Source organism: Melopsittacus undulatus, chromosome Z (genome assembly GCF_012275295.1).
Source record: "Melopsittacus undulatus isolate bMelUnd1 chromosome Z, bMelUnd1.mat.Z, whole genome shotgun sequence".
NCBI classification, from domain to species: Eukaryota; Metazoa; Chordata; class Aves; order Psittaciformes; family Psittaculidae; genus Melopsittacus; species Melopsittacus undulatus.
In genome coordinates, this window is record NC_047557.1 from 66,967,657 (window position 1) to 66,986,458 (window position 18,802).

Here is an 18,802-nt window from a genome sequence, read left to right on the forward strand (position 1 = left end):
AGTCATCATCTGATATATTTATGTCAGGAGTGTTTTAAACACTGGAGCTTTCCATTAACAGCAGAATCTTAATTTGATTTGTTTGGACAACATAATCATAGGCTGGAGCATGCTTCACCCTAGAGAGAATAATTTCTGTACATATAATACAGCTGCACTGATAGGGTTATATAAAACAAGCTGAAACTATGTGTAATTACTGTATTACATTTGCATGTTTCCACATTGCAGATTGTTTAAAATAACTGACAATGAAATTTTAAAACAACCTCCATTCATCTGCTTCCCACATGATAACTTTGCATCCACCACAGGACAAAATACAACTTCAGTGCTCAAGCCAGAAGCAGTTAGCCTTGACTAAACAGTGAGAAAATCTTCAAACTATTTAAAACATAAAAGTGGAAAAAACAGAATGTTATGTTTTACTGTAGGTTCGGGAGCTGCAAACACGTTTACAAAGCGTACAGGCCACAGGCCCATCCAGCCCAAGTCGCCTCACTTCTGCCAATCGACCCATTAACCCCAGCACGGGAGAGCTGAGCACAAGCAGCAGTAGCAATGACATTCCCATAGCCAAGGTGAGCTCTTGTGTGTTGCAGTAGCACTTGTGATTATCAGGGAAAAGCACAGCTTTTGCAAAGCTGCTGTACAAGTGTGTGATGAACTGGAAGACACCTGGAATCTCTAGAGTTTCTGGTATCCTAAGCAGGCCCCTAAACTTTAGTTGCATAAAGGATTTAAGTGCTAATTATTGTAATTCTCTGTTACAACACAGGTGTCAATTTTACACCTGTGTTCTACCTAAGTTTATTCCAGGTTTGCAAGTGTAGCTAGTGAGCAAATGCATTTTATGTAATCTTTATTGAGTTTGTAACCTGTGCAGCATTCTGACTTCCAGATTGCTGAAAGAGTGAAGTTGTCAAAGACAAGATCAGAGTCTTCATCATCTGATAGGCCTGTCTTAGGATCAGAAATCAGCAGCATAGGGGTAAGGACTAATAATTATGTACATGCATGATACCTTCTGAAAATGACTCATGTTCCATTAAAAGCATTGTTTTCTTGCTAATTGAAAATACTTTTAAAGTTATTTTGGGAAAAATATTTCAACAGAGAATATTTCGCCCACTATTAAGATCTCATTTTCTCATAACTGATGGCTAAAAATCATTCTCTGAGTGACCTCAAGAGGATAATATTGGAGTCAGTTCCTCCAAACTATTATTCTTCAAGGAAACACTATTCAATTGCATTTCACAACTTCCAGTCAACAGAGAACCACGTTTTGCTTTGTGATGCCAGTGTCAATCCATAATGTTATTGTTACTATGTGTTAATATTTGTTTCACTGCGGAGCTTTGCTCTTGCCTTTTGCTAAGTTTTCAAGAAAATAAATAACTTACATATTAGGCTTTTTTAAGTACATGATGAAACAGTGGGCTTCACCCTTCGGTTAGTAGAATTTTAAATCAAAACAGCTTATTGAAGTGGAAACTTTTAAATATTTTATTAAATGTAAAATTCATGATAAAAACTGGATAATGAATGCCTTGAAGTGCATGTATGCAAGCAAATACAGCTCTCAATGCAGACTACTGTTAGAGTAACCCAGTTGTTACCTACTCACAATGATGTATTAATTGCCATGTGCAGGTGTCTAGTACTGTGGCTGAACATTTGGCACATTCCCTCCAAGACTGCTCAAACATCCAGGAAATCTTCCAGACTCTTTATTCACATGGATCTGCTATCTCTGAGAGTAAAATCCGAGAGTTTGAAGTGGAGACAGAAAGATTAAATAGGTAAGGTGAAAAGTTATACAGGCTCAAATGTGTTGTCTGCTATTATCTTTGTTAAAAAAAAACAAAACCAAAATCAACAAACAAACAGGTTTTTTATCCTTTTCTTAGTTCAGTCCCAGCTCAACTATGGCATCTGCAGTGGAATGTAGTTCAGATACTATAAAATGTAATTGATGAAGATTGAATCGTATACTAAGGATTCTTTCTATTAGTATGACAGTTTGGCCATACATTATTAGATCAGCATGACACCTTCACCTGTGACAATTTTCACTGTAGTGTCCTTCCTCATGGCTGACCAATTAGACATGGCATCTTTTTTCATAAGGCACATCACTGCGAAAAATAGAGATTCCTATAACTTATTCTCCATCATTCTGGAATTAGTTTGCTTCATTTTGTCCTGAAGAAACAGAATTATTAACTTTATCAATGCATTAACTTATCAATGCATTAACTTTATCAGAAGCATTAACTTTATCAATGAATGTACTGATGTATGGTGGCGTGGCATATACACCAGTAAATAGACTTCTGTCTGCAGAACTAAAATTACACGTATCTGATTGCAGTTAAAATACTGCACTAAACTCTATCAAAATCCATATTTCATGTCCTTTTTTGGCAGATAAAAACTGTGGATGAAGAATGTGAGAATCATGTCTCAGCATGTTTCCTGCCAAGTTCTCTCTTCCCCACACCTATCTCAAATTCAGTCTAATCAGTACATTCTTTATTTGTCGCTCCTGTTTTTGTATTGCTGCAAAATCTAATCTCTTTTTTTCTTTTTGTTTGATCTCATTTTTTTTGTGCCCTGCACCATTATGCTTTGACAGTGTATCCATACAGGAGGTGTCAAAAAAGATACAGTATGTGAAGCTTCTGAGACTCTTCATTAGCCACTGTAGTGATAGGACAAGGGGTTACGGGTTAAAACTTAAACAGGGGGAAGTTCAGGTTAGATAGAAGGAAGAAGTTCTTTACTGTGAGGGTGGTGAGGTGCTGGAATGGGTTGCCCAAAGAAATGGTGAATGCTCCATCCCTGCATTGTTCAAGGCCAGGTTGGATGGAGTCTTGGGTGAAATGGTTTAGTGTGAGTTGTTCTTGCCCATGGCAGGGGGTTTGGAACTGGATGATCTTAAGGTCCTTTCCAACCCAAACCATTATATGATTCTATGATTCTAGCAACTAAGAAAGTCAGGGCTTTATTCTGATCACTGAATAAATGATATACTAGCTCTTCTTGTGTTTGTTAAGAAGTCAGTGATTTTAGAATTCTGGATGACACTTTCTTCATTAGGTGCCTGTCCAGATTTTGAAATCATGTGCCTGTCTGTTTTCAGTGTATGTCCAACTTTAACTATTGGCATAGTACACTGACATATAGTGCGGTTGTTAGCAGTGAGAACAAACTGTAATACTGATACTCTGAAGCCTCATTTTCAGGTTCAGAGTTAACCTCAGTGAGAAGAACATTGCAATTAATTTCTGATATGAGTTTCTGTTTGACTGTTGCCAGAACTTTTGGAGATTTCATTGCCTTCTTCTATTTTGGAAGTTACCTCTCTAATCACAACCAGAATGACTTCAAGTGAAATGGTTATTCAGTATGTTTCAGAGAAAGGGGGAATATATGCAGCTGCATGATCCCTACACACACCGAGGTGCACTAATGAATACACCATTTCAAACAAGAACCAAGTGTGGCAGCAGGAAGTGAGGAATGGGGGAGGAAAAATTAAGCAAAAGGTTATTATGAAACTGGCCTACACTGTCTTGTGGCTACAGAATAAGGGTACAAGCTTTCTGCTTGCTGTTGTTATATAGGGTTATAATTACATTTTATGAGGAGGGGAGGAGAGGAGAAGAGGCTGTCCTAAGAGAAATTAACTATCCTGTTGGTTCTTGATATGGAACACAGAACTTACATATTTTGGCAGCTTCATTAAAAACCTTGCATAGACCAGATGGTATTTGTTGTTTTAAATTATGATTGTTCTCAAGTTTTCAGGAGACTGTCTGCAAGCTAATTTTGAAGGTTACAAATTACTTCCTTTTCTGCAGCCGCATTGAGCACTTGAAATCCCAGAATGACTTGTTGACAATAACACTGGAAGAGTGCAAGAGCAATGCTGAAAGGATGAGCATGCTTGTTGGGAAGTACGAGTCCAATGCCACAGCGCTCAGGCTTGCATTGCAGTACAGGTGTGTACCTACGCAGAGGATGTTTCAGAGAGAAAAAGAGGGAGTGATGATACTGGATAGAAGTCTTTGAGAGTGAAATGGTTGGTGTGCCATAATAACACTGTTTAGGTTTGTTTCCTATTTGAAAAAATGCCCCCTTGGTTAAATTCCATGAAAAACTACTGAACTGAAATGACTGATACAAGTGTATTTAAGCCCTGGTTTACCAGCAGTAGTCAACTCAATCTGACATGTACAGATTTATCTTTTTATTTTTAAATACTGGATTAGCATTTGAATTAGGGGTTGTGTGTAGGTTCAAACTATTTCGGCTGCATCCAGTCGTAAGATACTTATTTTCTGTATTATGCTGACACCTTTCACAAGAGAGTGGATCAAGGAGTATTATTGTACTCAGCATAATTCAGAGTGACTTTATAATACATCAGTTGGAGTTGTAGATGAATTGTTTGGTATTTGGTTATGAGTATCTAAATTTGCTCAAAACTGTATGTAGAAGATGGTGTCATTTAACTCCTCTAACTGCAACTAATTTAGAACAGGCAGTTCTGGTCTTAAGACAAATTTTGGGCCTTTTAAAGAATGTACTCTGTTACTATCAGCCTTGAGCAAATTACAAGGAAATGTAAATTGCAAATAGATATATTAGTGTATATATTTTCAAAACCATTGGAATGCAACAGGAATGAGTGACTCACAACTGTATTGAGAAGCCGTTGTGTTGTAAGGAAGAAAATCTTACAGCTGGGACAGAGCAAGAAGTATTTTCTTGTCTTCTTAGCATACTTTGTATAGTATAGTTATATTAGCAGAGTTTAGAATACCCTGTTTTGTATAATAAGAAGGCCTGAACAAAGTTTCTCAAAGGGATTGTGTCAACTACCGTTCATATTGCTGACTGTTCAAAGCATGCTTCCAGAGCTTACTTCACATCAGGTCATTCTCTTCCATTTTCAACTTGTTACATTACTGGAGGCCAATCTGGGACCATCAGAAGGAAAGACAGAATGTTGGATGTTTGTGATAGAAGCTGTGCATGTTATGTCATTTAATATTCCTGCTGTTAGACAAGTGTAGGGAATCATGCAGCTCATCACCTACCTCTGTTGCAGGTATTATTCCCCTCTAAATAGTAGATATATTTTGTGAGATTCCTATGGTTTATTTTCTCTTTCAGTGAACAGTGCATAGAAGCATATGAACTGCTGTTGGCATTGGCAGAAAGCGAACAGAGTCTTATTCTTGGGCAGTTCAGAGCTGCAGGTGTTGGCTCAGTTGGTAAGATGTCAATGAATCACTTTTTCTTTTTCATGTCAGTTACATTTGACTTAGTTATAACAGTGAATCAGCTCATGACCCATCACTTAAAAATGCTTTCCAGTCTTTTCTTGATCGTAAATAACTAAATAATTTAACACATAAAAAAAACTGGGGAAGAAGGAGACTGGAATTGAGCCATAAAGTTCACCAGCAGTGTAAATTCACCTACATATGCTACCACAAAAAGATGCCTATTCTGGCAAAGGTTATTCACCTACAGGCATGCAACTGAACAGAGTGGAATTATTAAATAATACTCATGAGCATATGTGTCTTAGGGCCATACAGCTGTGTTAACTGCAAGGACAGATACTGTTTGAACCAGAAACATTTACCTCCTAGAAGCTGCATATAGTCTGAAAAACTGGGATAAGACAATATAAAGGCAATATTGAGTAGTGTCCAAAAAATGGCTCTAGTTTTTCAATCCACATTTTGCTTTTTCTCTGAAATTTTAAAACACTCTAATGTTTTACTGTGTTTTCAGGGGTGCTAACCTGTAAGTTCTGGATTTCTTCTTACTTTGTGGGTAGTTAATCTTGTGGCTAGGTGGTGGTGTTTTTTGGTATACTGCTTACAAAGTAGCGGAATGAGCCACTATTGTAGGTACAGCTGCTGGTTATTGTTTTCAAATAGAAAGAGGTGTTTACACAATGAATGTTAATCTGGGTTTTATAGCCCCATTCTTTTACCAATAGGAGAAGGTAGCAATAGTAATCTTCAAGAAGAAAGAGGTGAAAAACTTGGAGAGAGAAAAATAGCTCTTCATGCTATGCTGAGGTGTAGTAATTGCCTGGCTGAGACAGCTATTACAGCACTAGCTTCTCAGAAATCACTGAAGTGTAAACAGAAAGCTTTTAGAGACAGTGACCGTCTGGCCTGACGTGGTCAATCTCTTGTTTCAGATGACTAGATGCACTCAGCCCACAGTTGCAGTGCTGCTAATCATGTCCCTTATTTTGCATCTCTGCCAATGTTAGAAGCAGGCCCTTGTGTACATGTCTTGGCCTGTGCAGTGTGTGCCATGCAGTAAACATTAGAGTGGATGCCTGATACTTTCATCGCCTTTTTTGCAGACTCTGGTGTTTCCTTTCCACAGTGTACTAGGGAGCTTACCCCTCTGGCAGAGATAAGTGGCCACCAAAAGTGAATTTATTCTTGGACAGGCTGAGAAAGTTGGGGCTGCTCAGCCTGGAGAAGAGAAGGCGGCGTGGAGACCTCATAGCAGCCTTCCAGTATCTGAAGGGGGCCTACAGGGATGCTGGGGAGGGACTATTCATTAGGGACTGTAGTGATAGGATCAGGGGTAACGGGTTGAAACTTAAACAGCAGAGGTTTAGACTGGATCTAAGGAAGAAATTCTTTACTGTGAGGGTGGTGAGATACTGGAATGGGTTGCCCAGGGAGGTAGTGAATGCTCCATCCCTGGCAGTGCTCAAGACCAGGTTGGATGAAGCCTTGGGTGATATGGTTTAGTATGAGGTGTCCCTGCCCATGGCAGGGGGGTTGGAGCTAGACGATCTTAAGGTCCTTTCCAATCCTAACTATTCTATGATTCTATGATTCACGAAGGTGACAGAAAGAAATCTTAGAAGAGGGAAATACTTCTGGCTTGACTATGGTTTCATGTCACATGCCTTTTATGAAAGAAGGTGTCATTTAGTTTTTATCAGATGTTTGTCTACAGCTCCTAGTTATGGTATTACGAGTTCCAGCCCTATAGTAGAAATAGTGACCGTTTCCCATTACATGATGCAACTTCGAAGAAATTGTTTGGTTTTTATACCTTTACTTCACCATGAAATTCAGTTAAAATGCCTAGATAGCAGATTTTCTTTTTTGAAGATCAGCCAAGTTTTATCAACATCTGTGAGTGGAAAATTCATGGGTGTTGCTTCTGCATCACTTTAGAGCTAAGCATATGCAGCTGCTCTTAACAAAAAATTCTCCCTTAATTCTTTTCACATTATTTTTTAGTGCACTGCACTTCTATTAACAAGTACAAAGTTTGGGTAATTAGTCTTTGACTCAAAGAAGGATAAAATTAAAATGTGACATAGAGCAAACCAGGGGTGGGAGGGTTTATTAATACTTTATGTCATCTTTGCATTGAATTTGGTAAACTATGAATAAATTGTAGATTTGTTCAGAATTTCAGTGTAGCCACTAATGTGTCTTACTTCAATGATTCTGCTGGACTTAAGATTGTAAGTAAGCATGGTGACAGTGGTGGCTTATGTCCTGCCTCTACTAAAGTGATGGCTTACCAGCTGCACAATGCTGTATAACCACTAGAAATTACTAGCAAATTAAGAAACACCAGTCCTAGTTTTTACTGAGGTTAGTATTCATGATGGTAAACTCTGAAAGGCTGCTTCTAAGCTGTAATGCAGTTTATCAGCTGGAAAGGCAACCTGTAAGAAGATGTTCTAGCAAACCATTAGGCTTGAATTGAAGGTGGTTGTGAGAAAAAGCACTGGAAATGACAGCACTGTCAAACAGCACTGGACTGATTGGAGTAAAATTTGTAATTAAGGCTAAATGTTTTTACATTGAATTATTTTGAGAATCCTAACCTGATCCTAATGCACACGCTTACAAACAGACAAACTAGCTAAGATAAAACATTACTTAAGACATGTACCCAGAGCAGCAAGTGCCTGGAGCTTGTGGCTGGGAGGCAGATGTATTATTCAGGCATCAGTTACCACTGATGCTCACACAGAAGTAAAACTGTTTTACACCACAGATTGGTAATTTATTGTCATCTTCTTGGTATAAACTGAGAGCACATAGAAGCTTCTCTAGTCTTGCCTTAATTTCTATCACCCTCCTGAAAGCTCTGAAACAGATTGTTTGCTTGAAAACTAGGGGACCAGGCAGGTGATGAAAACATCACTCAAATACTTAAGAGAGCTCATGACTGCCGGAAGACAGCTGAGAATGCAGCAAAAGCCTTGCTGATGAAACTAGATGGGAGCTGCGGGGGAGCCTATGCAATCACCGGCTGTAGCGTACAGCCCTGGGAAAGCCTGTCATCCAACAGCCACACAAGGTAACTGCAGCTCATCTGCTCTCCTAATATCCCCACATTGCTGAACTACCTCCTTCTCCTCAGTCCACTGGCTTCTTTGTTTTGGTTTGTAAGTCACCATATGTCAGTGGTCTCATTGGCTTTAGTCTTTGAGCAGCTCCAGACAGGCAGAGTTCTGTGTAAATCTGTTGCAAAGGAGTGATGCTGAATTTTCATCTTCCTCATAAAGGGCAAATCCATTACATTTGTTCTACTTCAGTGACTTTCTTGCTGTTTTATTGGAATTCAAGTCATGTACCTCTTACTCATATCTGTTATATGCAGACAGCACAGACATACTGAGAACCAGAGATCTGAAATATGCTTTCATGAGCATTTTGGAGTACTCAAGAATTTTTTTGTAAATGTTGCAAAACCAGTCATTGTGTTTTAAACCATTTCCTCTCTCTTCTCATTCTGCTTTGCCCCTTTTCCAAGTTCCCCATTCAGTTCTTTCACATGTGGAGTGGCAAATGAACTTCATCACAGAGTAGGTTCTTCCAGGAAAGGATAGATACTGCAATTTTTCTGAAGACCTGTAGGACAATGAAACTTAAATGCGCTATTGTTGCAGGAGTGTTCCAGTTCAAATGCATCTGCTAGCAGCTTCATTTTGAATCATTGCCTGCCTGTGATATAATTGTGCTCTATACAGTGAATATGTGCACTTGTGCTTGTGTATGGATATTATTTTGGCAAGCATCCTGGATAAAAATAGATGATAATTTTTCTTTTTAAAAGATATTTTGGTTCCACAGATTCACTCTAAAATTTAATTTTAATTCAGGTTTTGAGACAGTTCTTTATTCAAATGCTGTCATTTTTGACACTTCAGAAGTTTATTTTAATACCGTATAATTTCTTCTTGCTGATGTCTTCTCTAAAGGGTGCTATCTCCTGACATATGGAAAAAGCTGAAAAGTGAGCAAAAAGATAACCTGACGGAACAGGGTCCAAATGTGAGGTAAATTTTTAGGGTTTATTCTAAGAATTTTACGATGTGTTTTCAGTGCAAGAAAGCTATATTTTTACACAGAAATTAATGTGGCAGCATCTGCACTTAGTAACATGTTGGTCACTCAAAAGTACAAAGCTGTTTCAGATTATTGACTTGCCTCGCCTCAGTTTGCATTCTCTTACACCATTATCTACACCTGCGTGTGAATAGGTTGTGACCACAAAACCCAGTACCTCTACCTAGGCTGAGCTAGTTGTCCATGCTATTATTTGAAAGGGTCCTTTTTTTTATAACTACACCTCAGTGATTTTCTTTGTGAAATATCTGGTATGTAGTTAAAGCATCTTTTTTTATTGAAGTTTAGCTAGTTTCCAGTATTGATGGGGGAAATGGAGGGAGGAAGTGATTCCTCTTCTATTGTCTGTTCTCTTAGCCTTTCACTGAAAGTGTTTGTAAGAATATAGTCTTTACAGTCCTTGCATTGTTGAATACATTTTTGGTTTTTAGAAGGGAAGGATAAGGAATGGATGTGTATGTGTTTGAGGAAGAAAATCATCCCTCATGCTCATTGTTTACCTTGAACATTTTGTGTTCAGCTGGCAGGTGCGTACATGTGCACATGTTGACTGAGTATATAAAGTTTCAACAGAATATGATTAAAATAGCATAGGATTTTATATTTCATCAGTGTAAACTGTGTCATGAAATGTAAAAACGCAAATGTAAATTCTTCTCTGTGCAAGATTTTAGATAAAAGTCATTATCATTGTAGGATTTCTTTTTTTTTCTGATACAGAGCAAGATACTATAGTGAATAAGGTAACTACTATTGCCTGCTTTGATATATGTAGAACATGAGAGAGAAAAGTACTCAGTCACCCAAAGGGCACACAGCAAGTCAGGAACTTGTCATATGGGCAACCCAATCTGATCGTCATTTAGACATTGTCATCCCTCTCCACTCCCCTCACAACCAGTATTAATTTGTCTAAACATACATGTCAGTGAAAATGTTTTTTTTTAGTTTCAGCTTCTCCATGAAATACAACTCTTCCATTCTGTTGTGTTAAGTGATAATGTGGTGTTTTCACATTTCTCCTTCCTGTGGACCCTGTCTCACAACAGAGGCATACCCTCTTCAGTTTAGAGACACATGACACTGTGACAGCCCATAGATGGAAAATCTGTATTGGTTTAAAAGGCACATACTTTATTTATATCAGTAAATGTTACCTCTCTGGTCTAAAAAATTGATGATTTTGCCTATGATTCCCCTCTCCCTATCATTCTGGATTCCTTTTCTTTCTCTCCAGGACCCTACTCCTGTTTTTTGTTATTATCCTGCCTATGTTGTCAGCTTTCTCAATCCATTCATGTGTGTTCCATTGCTACGTCACTCCCTGCTGCTCTGACACACATCCCCTTGCTGCAGACCTATAGCTCTCTTTGATTCTTTGATGCTGATGATTTCCATTTTCATTCACATTGCATTACAATAGCAATCCAAGCACAAATAGGAAAGCAGATTACAGATTTCTAGCTACTTAATGGTTGGACTTGATGATCTTAAGTTTTTTCCAATATGCTTGATTCTATGATTCTATGATTCTATTCCTGCAGGCTTAACGCCTATAAAACTGGCAAGTAGAACAAGCCTGCATCACTAGTGAGCGCTGTATGAACCTCCATTTGGGGACCACTACATTGAAATGAAAATGTTTTTACATTATGTGGTTCAAACATACTCCAAATCTGCAAGACTGATCTTTTGCCATGGTTGTTCCAGTGTTGCATGCTTTTATTTGCCTGTATATATTGCTACCTTTTCCCTTTGAAACTAACTGAGCAAAGAGGTGGTGGCATGATGAAAACTCTTCTTCGCTGAGACTTGTGACAAATGAGTAATTCTATTCACTGTTCAGAATCCTGTAGAATTGGAATTTATAATGCAATTGTTGACCCATTTTTACCTGTGGCATTTCAGATGAGATTCTGAATGTCAAATTGCTGAATGTATTTCTGAGAATAAATACTTAGTGAGCTACTAGTTACAAGTGTTAGGAATGGAAAAGGGAGCAACTCAAATGTAAATAAATGAAATGCAACGAAAGAGTATCACAGATGCTCTGCTGAAGCAGATAAAAATAATAGCAAGCATCTCAGATTATTTAGTTGGCAGCACCACAATGTTGCCAATTCATTTTTTGAAAATAGAATAGCCCTGCAGTGTATTTGGGAGTCATGATTATTTTAATGGACAGAAGTGTTTGTTAACACTTCCAACAAGGTTTGACTGTACCTTAAAGAGAAAGAAACAGAAAGACTCTGGTGGTAATATCAGTTGAAAACAGTGGATTTTATTCCCTGCAGTGCTAGTAAGCCCAACCTTACATCTAGATACATGGGGGAAAAGATCTGATCTCTTACATGCAAAGGGAATTCTTTTCAATTTTACACAGTGTCACAGAACATCAGAATTCAGCCAAATGTAGGACTGTATCTCTCATCAGAATTACCTCAGATTTCTGATAAGTAGCTTACAGACAAGATTATCTTGGCTAAGTGTGCAAATAAGATTATAAGATACCTGTTGTGATATTTCTATGTTATTTAGCACTTCATTGCTGGACCTAATTATTCTCAGAAGGAAGCAGAGTAGTTTCACCGAAGATTCTAACTTTAGCCAGGTACACTGTTTGTCTTTTGGCTGGTTGGTGTATTTTTCAGATTCTCAGGAAGTTACTATCTTTTGGCTTTGTGCTCTTTAATATCACAAGCCACAACACTCACCTAGAAGATGGTGGCCTGTATATACTCTATCAAATGCATTCTTTGCAGTGTATGGTTGCATGCAGACATTCAAGCAAGTTTTGTGGATTTTGTTCTGACAGAGTTACAGTTCTGACAACTTTTGTATTGTCTGCACAGTTGCTGAATTGCAGATTTCTTTATTGATTTGGTTTTTAACAGATGAACTGAAGCTTATAGATTTTTTTGGACAAAATTTTGTAATGTACTGGAGTTACTCACACATGTTGGAAGCCTCATTTTATCCATCTGCTGAGTTTCATATACATACATGTGCATGTGAACACACACACACATGCCAGCAAATAAAACTGCACATTAAGCTTTATCGATCTACATAGTTTCCACCAGCTTGTGGAAAAGCCCACAGGCTTGACATCATCCAGGCATGGCATCATTGTGAAAGACTGGAGGGATGAAGCAAGTGAGAAGGGCATTTCTCTTGCTTGTTATGAATACAACACCAGTGAGAATGAGCAGATTGTTGTGTGAAATGATGATCCTTTCTCTGTCCTTACCTATATGCTTTAGACATGAGAAACTGCCCATCTTTTGCAAGAGTTCCATGTGTTTTTTAGGTGGATGCATTATCCTATATATGCATTCTGTCAGTCTGTTTTCCTTTTCCTGATTGCTGTTAAGAAGAGAGAACAGTATCTGAAACTCAAGTTCATATGCTCACCAGCTGTGGGCCTTAAATAGCGCAGCAATGAACTAGCGTTATGGATAGGTGTATGGTGGCGCTTTTGAGGGAACACACCCTGGCAGAGCTGTTCTGTGGGAGTTCAGTGTGTTTCCATTCCTCATCACTCAGCCTTATTTTTACAAAAGTCCAAAGTGGGCTTTATACCCCAGCTTTCTGCACCCCATACTGCTTCCAATCTTCTGGGTAAAATCTTGATGCTAAATGAGATGAGCTGGTTTGTGCCCCAAGATTTGAAGCCTGTGTAGGTTTTAAAAGTTGTTCTCTCTGCAACAGCAGCTGTTTTGTATTTAATCTGGAAAAACTGTGCAATTGCTTTGGGTGCTGAGGAAACTTGCAACATGACTTTGGTATAGAATTAAGTATTTCTTACATTGTTATCCATATGATTTTTATATCACTATCTACTTCAGAAAGATAGCTTTAGACTCGGTAAATCTTGCTTTACTATTTCAAGATTCTCTAATGAAAAGCTTTAAGTATGCCAACCCAAACTATTCTGTGAACCATTTGTTTCAGTCTGGAAGGGATTTTATGTAGTGTAGGTACTGGGTGTTTTTAGCTTCACTGTATATAGTAATGGCAGAAGACAAAAGCAAAGACCAGTTTACAGTTGTGGTAAATATGGCACCTATTACCCCAAGAAGAAGAAGTTAAAAATGGGAAATTGATAGATAAATCTGTGGTAAAAAACTGCAATGCAATATTTCATGAGAGGGAAGGATTTTGAAGTGTTTGTAGAACTGCCAATTCTCCATCTGCTCCAAGGCTGTGCTTGGAATTTCTGGGAAGACTGGCAATTAGAGGCACTTAAAAATCAATTCAGCTTTAGCTGCAGTAGAACCAAAAGAAAAGAGAAAAATCAAGCCTGTCTTGATAGGTTTCCCCTTTTTCACATGCATAATATATTTTAGGATTCATCCTGATTCCTATAACATGTAGCACATAGGGCTTTTTAATTCTTTCAAAAACATTGAGCAGTGCAATTTGACATAGAAAATTATTTATTCCCCTGCTTATAACTGAGTTCATCTAGCATTCCAGACAAGCAGTTAATGGATGACTTATCCCTCACCCAGCAGCTGATTACAGGACCTCAGGAGACAGTAGGCAGCTTTGAGTGAGGTTATAGAAACAACATGGCATTTTATTTTCCTTTTAGTGTTATTGCAGTTATATTCAGCCCTGGAATGCTATGATGGTATCAATTTCAGCCCCCTGCAGCACCGGCGTGTGTATAAGTGGCTAGGCAGCATTGAGCCACCCTTTCTCTACGGCATTGGTTCTCCCTTTATGTGATCTCTGTGTAAAGATTTGTGGGCAGACTAATGGGCAGTCATTTATTTGTAAGTAGGAGAAGTTCTGCCAAATCTGATGATGACTTTTTATTAAAAATTTTACTAACTTAGGAATTATAAGCCCTGCAGCACTGGAAGAATGTCAGTGAACTGAAGAATACATCTTAATATGAATTTAAAGAATGTCAGTGTACTCCTGACAATTACCAGTGTAATTCTGCTCTGGTTGATTCCTGCAAGTGTCCATTAAAAATGTCTAAGCTGTGTCGTGGTTTAAAACGAAACCCACATGCAGCTCGTTCACTCACTCCCCCCCTCGCTTCCCCAACTCCCGGAGAGTTAGGAAGGAGCATCCAAACAATGTAGCCCCCACGGGTTGAGATAAGCACAGTTTAATAGCTAAGGTATAACACAAATCACTACTGCCATTACTACTACAAATAATAATGATAAAGCCAATAACAAGTGAAGAGAATACAACACCTCACCAGCCACCGACCCAAAACTCACCCCACCCTGCCCGACCGAGCACCGACCGATACCTCCTCCATCCCCCCAGAGCTCCAGCCCTTCTCGGGTCTCTCTCGGTTACATCCTGGGTATGACGTGCTATGGTATGGAATACCTCTTTGGCTACCCTGGGTCAGGTGTTCTGTGTTTCCTTCCTCCCGGCCTCTCCTCCTCCATGGCAGAGCATGAGCTCAGAAAAGGCCTTGGAGAAACCAAACATTTGAGCAGTAACTCAAAACATGCTCGCTATCAGCAACCGTTCTCAGCCCGAAAGTCAAAACACAGCACTGCACCAGCTACCAGGAAGGAGAAAAATGACTGCTACTGCTCAAACCAGGACAAGCTGATAATGTATATTGCTGTCAGCAAAGATCAATGAAGTGTGGCCTGCTTCTTTTTTTTTTAGCAGATGCTTCTTCCCAAAGAAGATGAAGACTTAGTGTCTGAGCAGCAGAGAAGCTTGCTGTGCTAGGGTACTGCTAAGAAATCTTCAATAGCTATTTATTTTAATTTTTTTACTTAAAAATCTTGTTTCAGAAGACATGATTCCAGAAAAAGCACTTCAGTTATGTGTCACTAAATACTTTGCAGGGAAATTGTCACATGATTGAATTTTCTCATGCAGCTTACAGAATTAATTTATTTTCTGAATTTGTCATACTCCTCTGCATGTTCTGAGCATTGCAACATCCAGTTTGTTTTCTCTGTGTCCTTTCTCTGAACTTTTAAGTAAGACTCAGATGTGCTGATGAACTACTCGGGACGGAGGTGAGAGGGGACGTTGATGTAAAAATACAGATTACGTTCCAGACTTTCTTAAAATACTGTTCTTTCTATTTCCAGTACTACCAGCTCAACTGCAAGCAGTTGTGATATGGAATTTACAAAGGAGGATGAGCAACGACTGAAGGATTACATACAGCAGTTGAAAAATGACAGAGCAGCAGTGAAACTGACAATGCTGGAGCTGGAAAGCATCCACATTGATCCCCTTAGTTATGACGTTAAACCTCGAGGAGACAGCCAGAGGCTAGACCTGGAAAATGCAGTCTTGATGCAGGAACTTATGGCAATGAAGGTATTTTATTTATATCCAACTGGCTCACTGCACTACTGACAATGCCCCTACAAAACTGCTACAAAACACGCTCAGTCACACATGTCGGATGCTTTGATAGTGATCACTGGGTAATAAAGGGTAGTAAATCAAATAAACAGGGCTGAACACCCAGTAGTCAGAAAGAGAGAAGTGGTGTGTTAATACTGACAAAGTACATGTGTTTTGAATTAGGTGAGGACTTCATCCATAGCTCTGAACTTGGAATGGTCTGCTTGACAGTGATGCTCTCCCTGAGAGATGCGGCAGCTGAGTTGCTTGAGGGTAACCAAAAGCATGATACAGATCTTCCCAAGAGACAGTTCCTCACAAGCTTGCAAATGTGCATCTTGAATATTTGGGAGCTGAAGCAGAACAGATTTACCTCCTTTTAATGTTGTCATGGGAGGATGGTCTGTCAGAAGCTATCATCCTTAATGCTCTCCAGTGGTCTGTCACAAGTCCAGAGCTGTTCTAGGCACTGTGTTGCAATCTGTAGCTTAGTTCAGAGCCTGAGCAAAGAGTTTGGTGTGTAGTGATTTGCTGTAACACAGGTTTTTGGAGAAAACACTAGTCCTTCAGGCCTGGTTTATACATAGAATTCTAAAGACGTTATCAAGAAAAACTGACCTTTGTTGACCAGGTATAGAACTCATGTAATTTTAAATTTGGCTTCTGTATTGAGTGAGTGAACTAAAATACAGGAGTCTATCAAAGGCAAGTAAGCCTTATACAAGCACATGACTGCATTTAGAAATTGTCTGTGTCTTGTTCAGTTTAAATAAGTTTAATTTCTGCATATTGACAAGTCCTGTTTTAGACAGCTAATGGCAGATATATGTTAGGTGATGGTATCATGTGTAACAGCAAATCCCAATAGTTTTATAAGCCCCTAAAGCTATAGATTTTCATTCTGATGTGCTGCTGCTGGCTAAGTCTGGAAATGATAATTTTGTTCTTAGTGGTACTGTTTGTTCCATGATGGCAAATACAATTTTACAATAATGCATTCAATATTTGCAGTTCAAAGAAGAAAGAGTGCCTGCTACCAGTCAGAAGATTTAAAGTTGGTTTAGTTATTAGAATATATTGTGGCCAAAAGCAATATATTCTCCACAGTTAAAGCATTCAAGAAGTACTGGAAAATGTTTACAGATAATTATATGTATATTTCAGATATCACATATCTCCTCTTTTGCATCCAGATCTTCTGTGAAATCTCATATACCATTCTATCTCTAAATTCATAGGTAAATGCAAACTGCAGAGCTGTGCTTTGCGGTTAGTGCTCTGGCATTCCCTGACCTGACAGGGACACCAACAATTGCATATCATAATTTCTGCTACAGTTTTGGGTGCTGGTAATCGTTTTGTTAACTAAATGATCTTGTAACTTGTTTTTTACACTCATAACTTTTGGCTTGACCTAGCAAATTGGGTTTTCACTGCAGGAATTGTCTCTAGAAGAAAAAGCAATCTTTCTTCTGGATTGGTTTATGCACAGTGCTAATCCACACATTTTACACAGGTGGCTGAAGTCCTTTCTGGTTCAGAAAAAGTGGTAGCATTGTTATTTGTTACAATTTGTTGCACTTTGCTGGAATTCAGAACTTCAGGAAGTTCCTGCATTTCTGAAAGGGACATAGTAAAAAGTTAGGTTTGTCAAAACTTGTGATAGATTTGTTGGTAAGTGCTCTCCTGCTATAGAAATAGGAAAATTGTACACTTCTTCTATGCATAAAGCATTAGAAAAGGCACAACAACACTCTGCTTGCTTTGGTCCCAAGAGAATGTGCTACATATTAGCATTTATGGTTGTTGCTTAGGTCTGCATTACACCGTGCTCGTGTTCAACAAGCTATAACATAGCTGAACCTAAGGGCAGAACTCATGGATGTCTTGGCTTTCTGAGTGTCTTGGCTTTTCATCAACCAGCAAGGATGGTACAGCTTGATTAAGCTACTCCAGGATTTTCTGTGTTGCTGGGTCTTACACCTGCTGCTGTCTTCCTGAAACTCGTATTTGTGTTGGAATCTCTGCTGCATCTTTTAGCATGTTTCGTTTAATGATTCCTAGTAAAAACTGATGTCCAGATCAGTCGTTTTGCTTGTATCTATGTGTTAATGCTGATAATATTCTAAAAATGCCTTTATACCATTAATTCTTCATTACTGATGAAAATTATCCATAAAAAAGATGATTTGAGGATGGTTTTCCTGTTGCCCTGTTTGTTTTTATTTATTTTATTTATTTTTTGTCCAGAGTGTAAGATGTAGTGTTTCTCCAGTACTACTATAGAATGCAAATCTTTGCTTCAAGCAGTAATTAATTATGTTTCCAAATACATTCTGGTCTGTGGTTCGTCATCATTTAGTGATCTTGCTTTGAGGTCAGTTGTTGTCATGCCCCAGTTAGAAAGGAGATTAATTCTGATGGGTGTAAAAAATTCTTCATTTTCAGCTTTCTACACAGATAGTTTTTCCTCTTCTGTGTACAGGTTGTTATAATATTGCTCATAATGTGCTTTGAGCCTACAGACTCTTTGCAGAAAATGTGAAGAATCCTCTTGTCCATCTTTGTTGCAACATTTCATGCTCTTATAGATGTGTGTAGTAAAATACAGTTAACTAGAGCATGGCACTTATTTGCTCTGATACTTGTTTTACTTCTGAAGGCTGGTATATTCCACCTTGTGTACTGTGATCCTTTGAGAATCCCCTTTTCGTGACTTTTAGAATTTTTTGCCACGTAAGAGTCAATGCTGTTTTATTCTGACATGACCACATCCAATACCGATTTGAATTTTGAGAATGATGTGGTGTTTCGGATTGTATTGATTCAGGGGTATTGTTTAATTGTCGTCAAGTTTTCACCCAAATTCAGAATTACAGTATGACTGCAAGTACAAAATATTCCTCAATATTCAGTTAATTAATCCTGACTGGCAGATATAGTGCTTGGAGCTTGTGAATTTGAACAGGTTGTGTAAGTCTTCTGCAAAAAACTGGAAGAGTGACTACTTGCAA

General features: G+C 38.5%; 1 protein-coding gene across 6 annotated transcripts in view; it reads left to right on the forward strand.

The window, feature by feature from the left end:
* The window catches only part of MCC (MCC regulator of WNT signaling pathway), a 202,095-nt gene that overhangs the window by 165,122 nt on the left and 18,171 nt on the right, over positions 1-18,802 (forward strand). For 3 of the 6 annotated variants that reach the window (XM_034072965.1, XM_031042810.1, XM_031042811.1), the window contains 8 exons: positions 435-581; positions 902-991; positions 1,657-1,805; positions 3,870-4,010; positions 5,188-5,288; positions 8,202-8,385; positions 9,290-9,367; positions 15,524-15,758. In XM_034072965.1, the coding sequence (XP_033928856.1) occupies positions 435-581; positions 902-991; positions 1,657-1,805; positions 3,870-4,010; positions 5,188-5,288; positions 8,202-8,385; positions 9,290-9,367; positions 15,524-15,758 (1,125 nt within the window). The remainder of the gene's footprint in view (positions 1-434; positions 582-901; positions 992-1,656; positions 1,806-3,869; positions 4,011-5,187; positions 5,289-8,201; positions 8,386-9,289; positions 9,368-15,523; positions 15,759-18,802) is intronic. The other 3 variants (XM_005142071.3, XM_005142072.2, XM_034072966.1) reach the window with 2 other exon arrangements.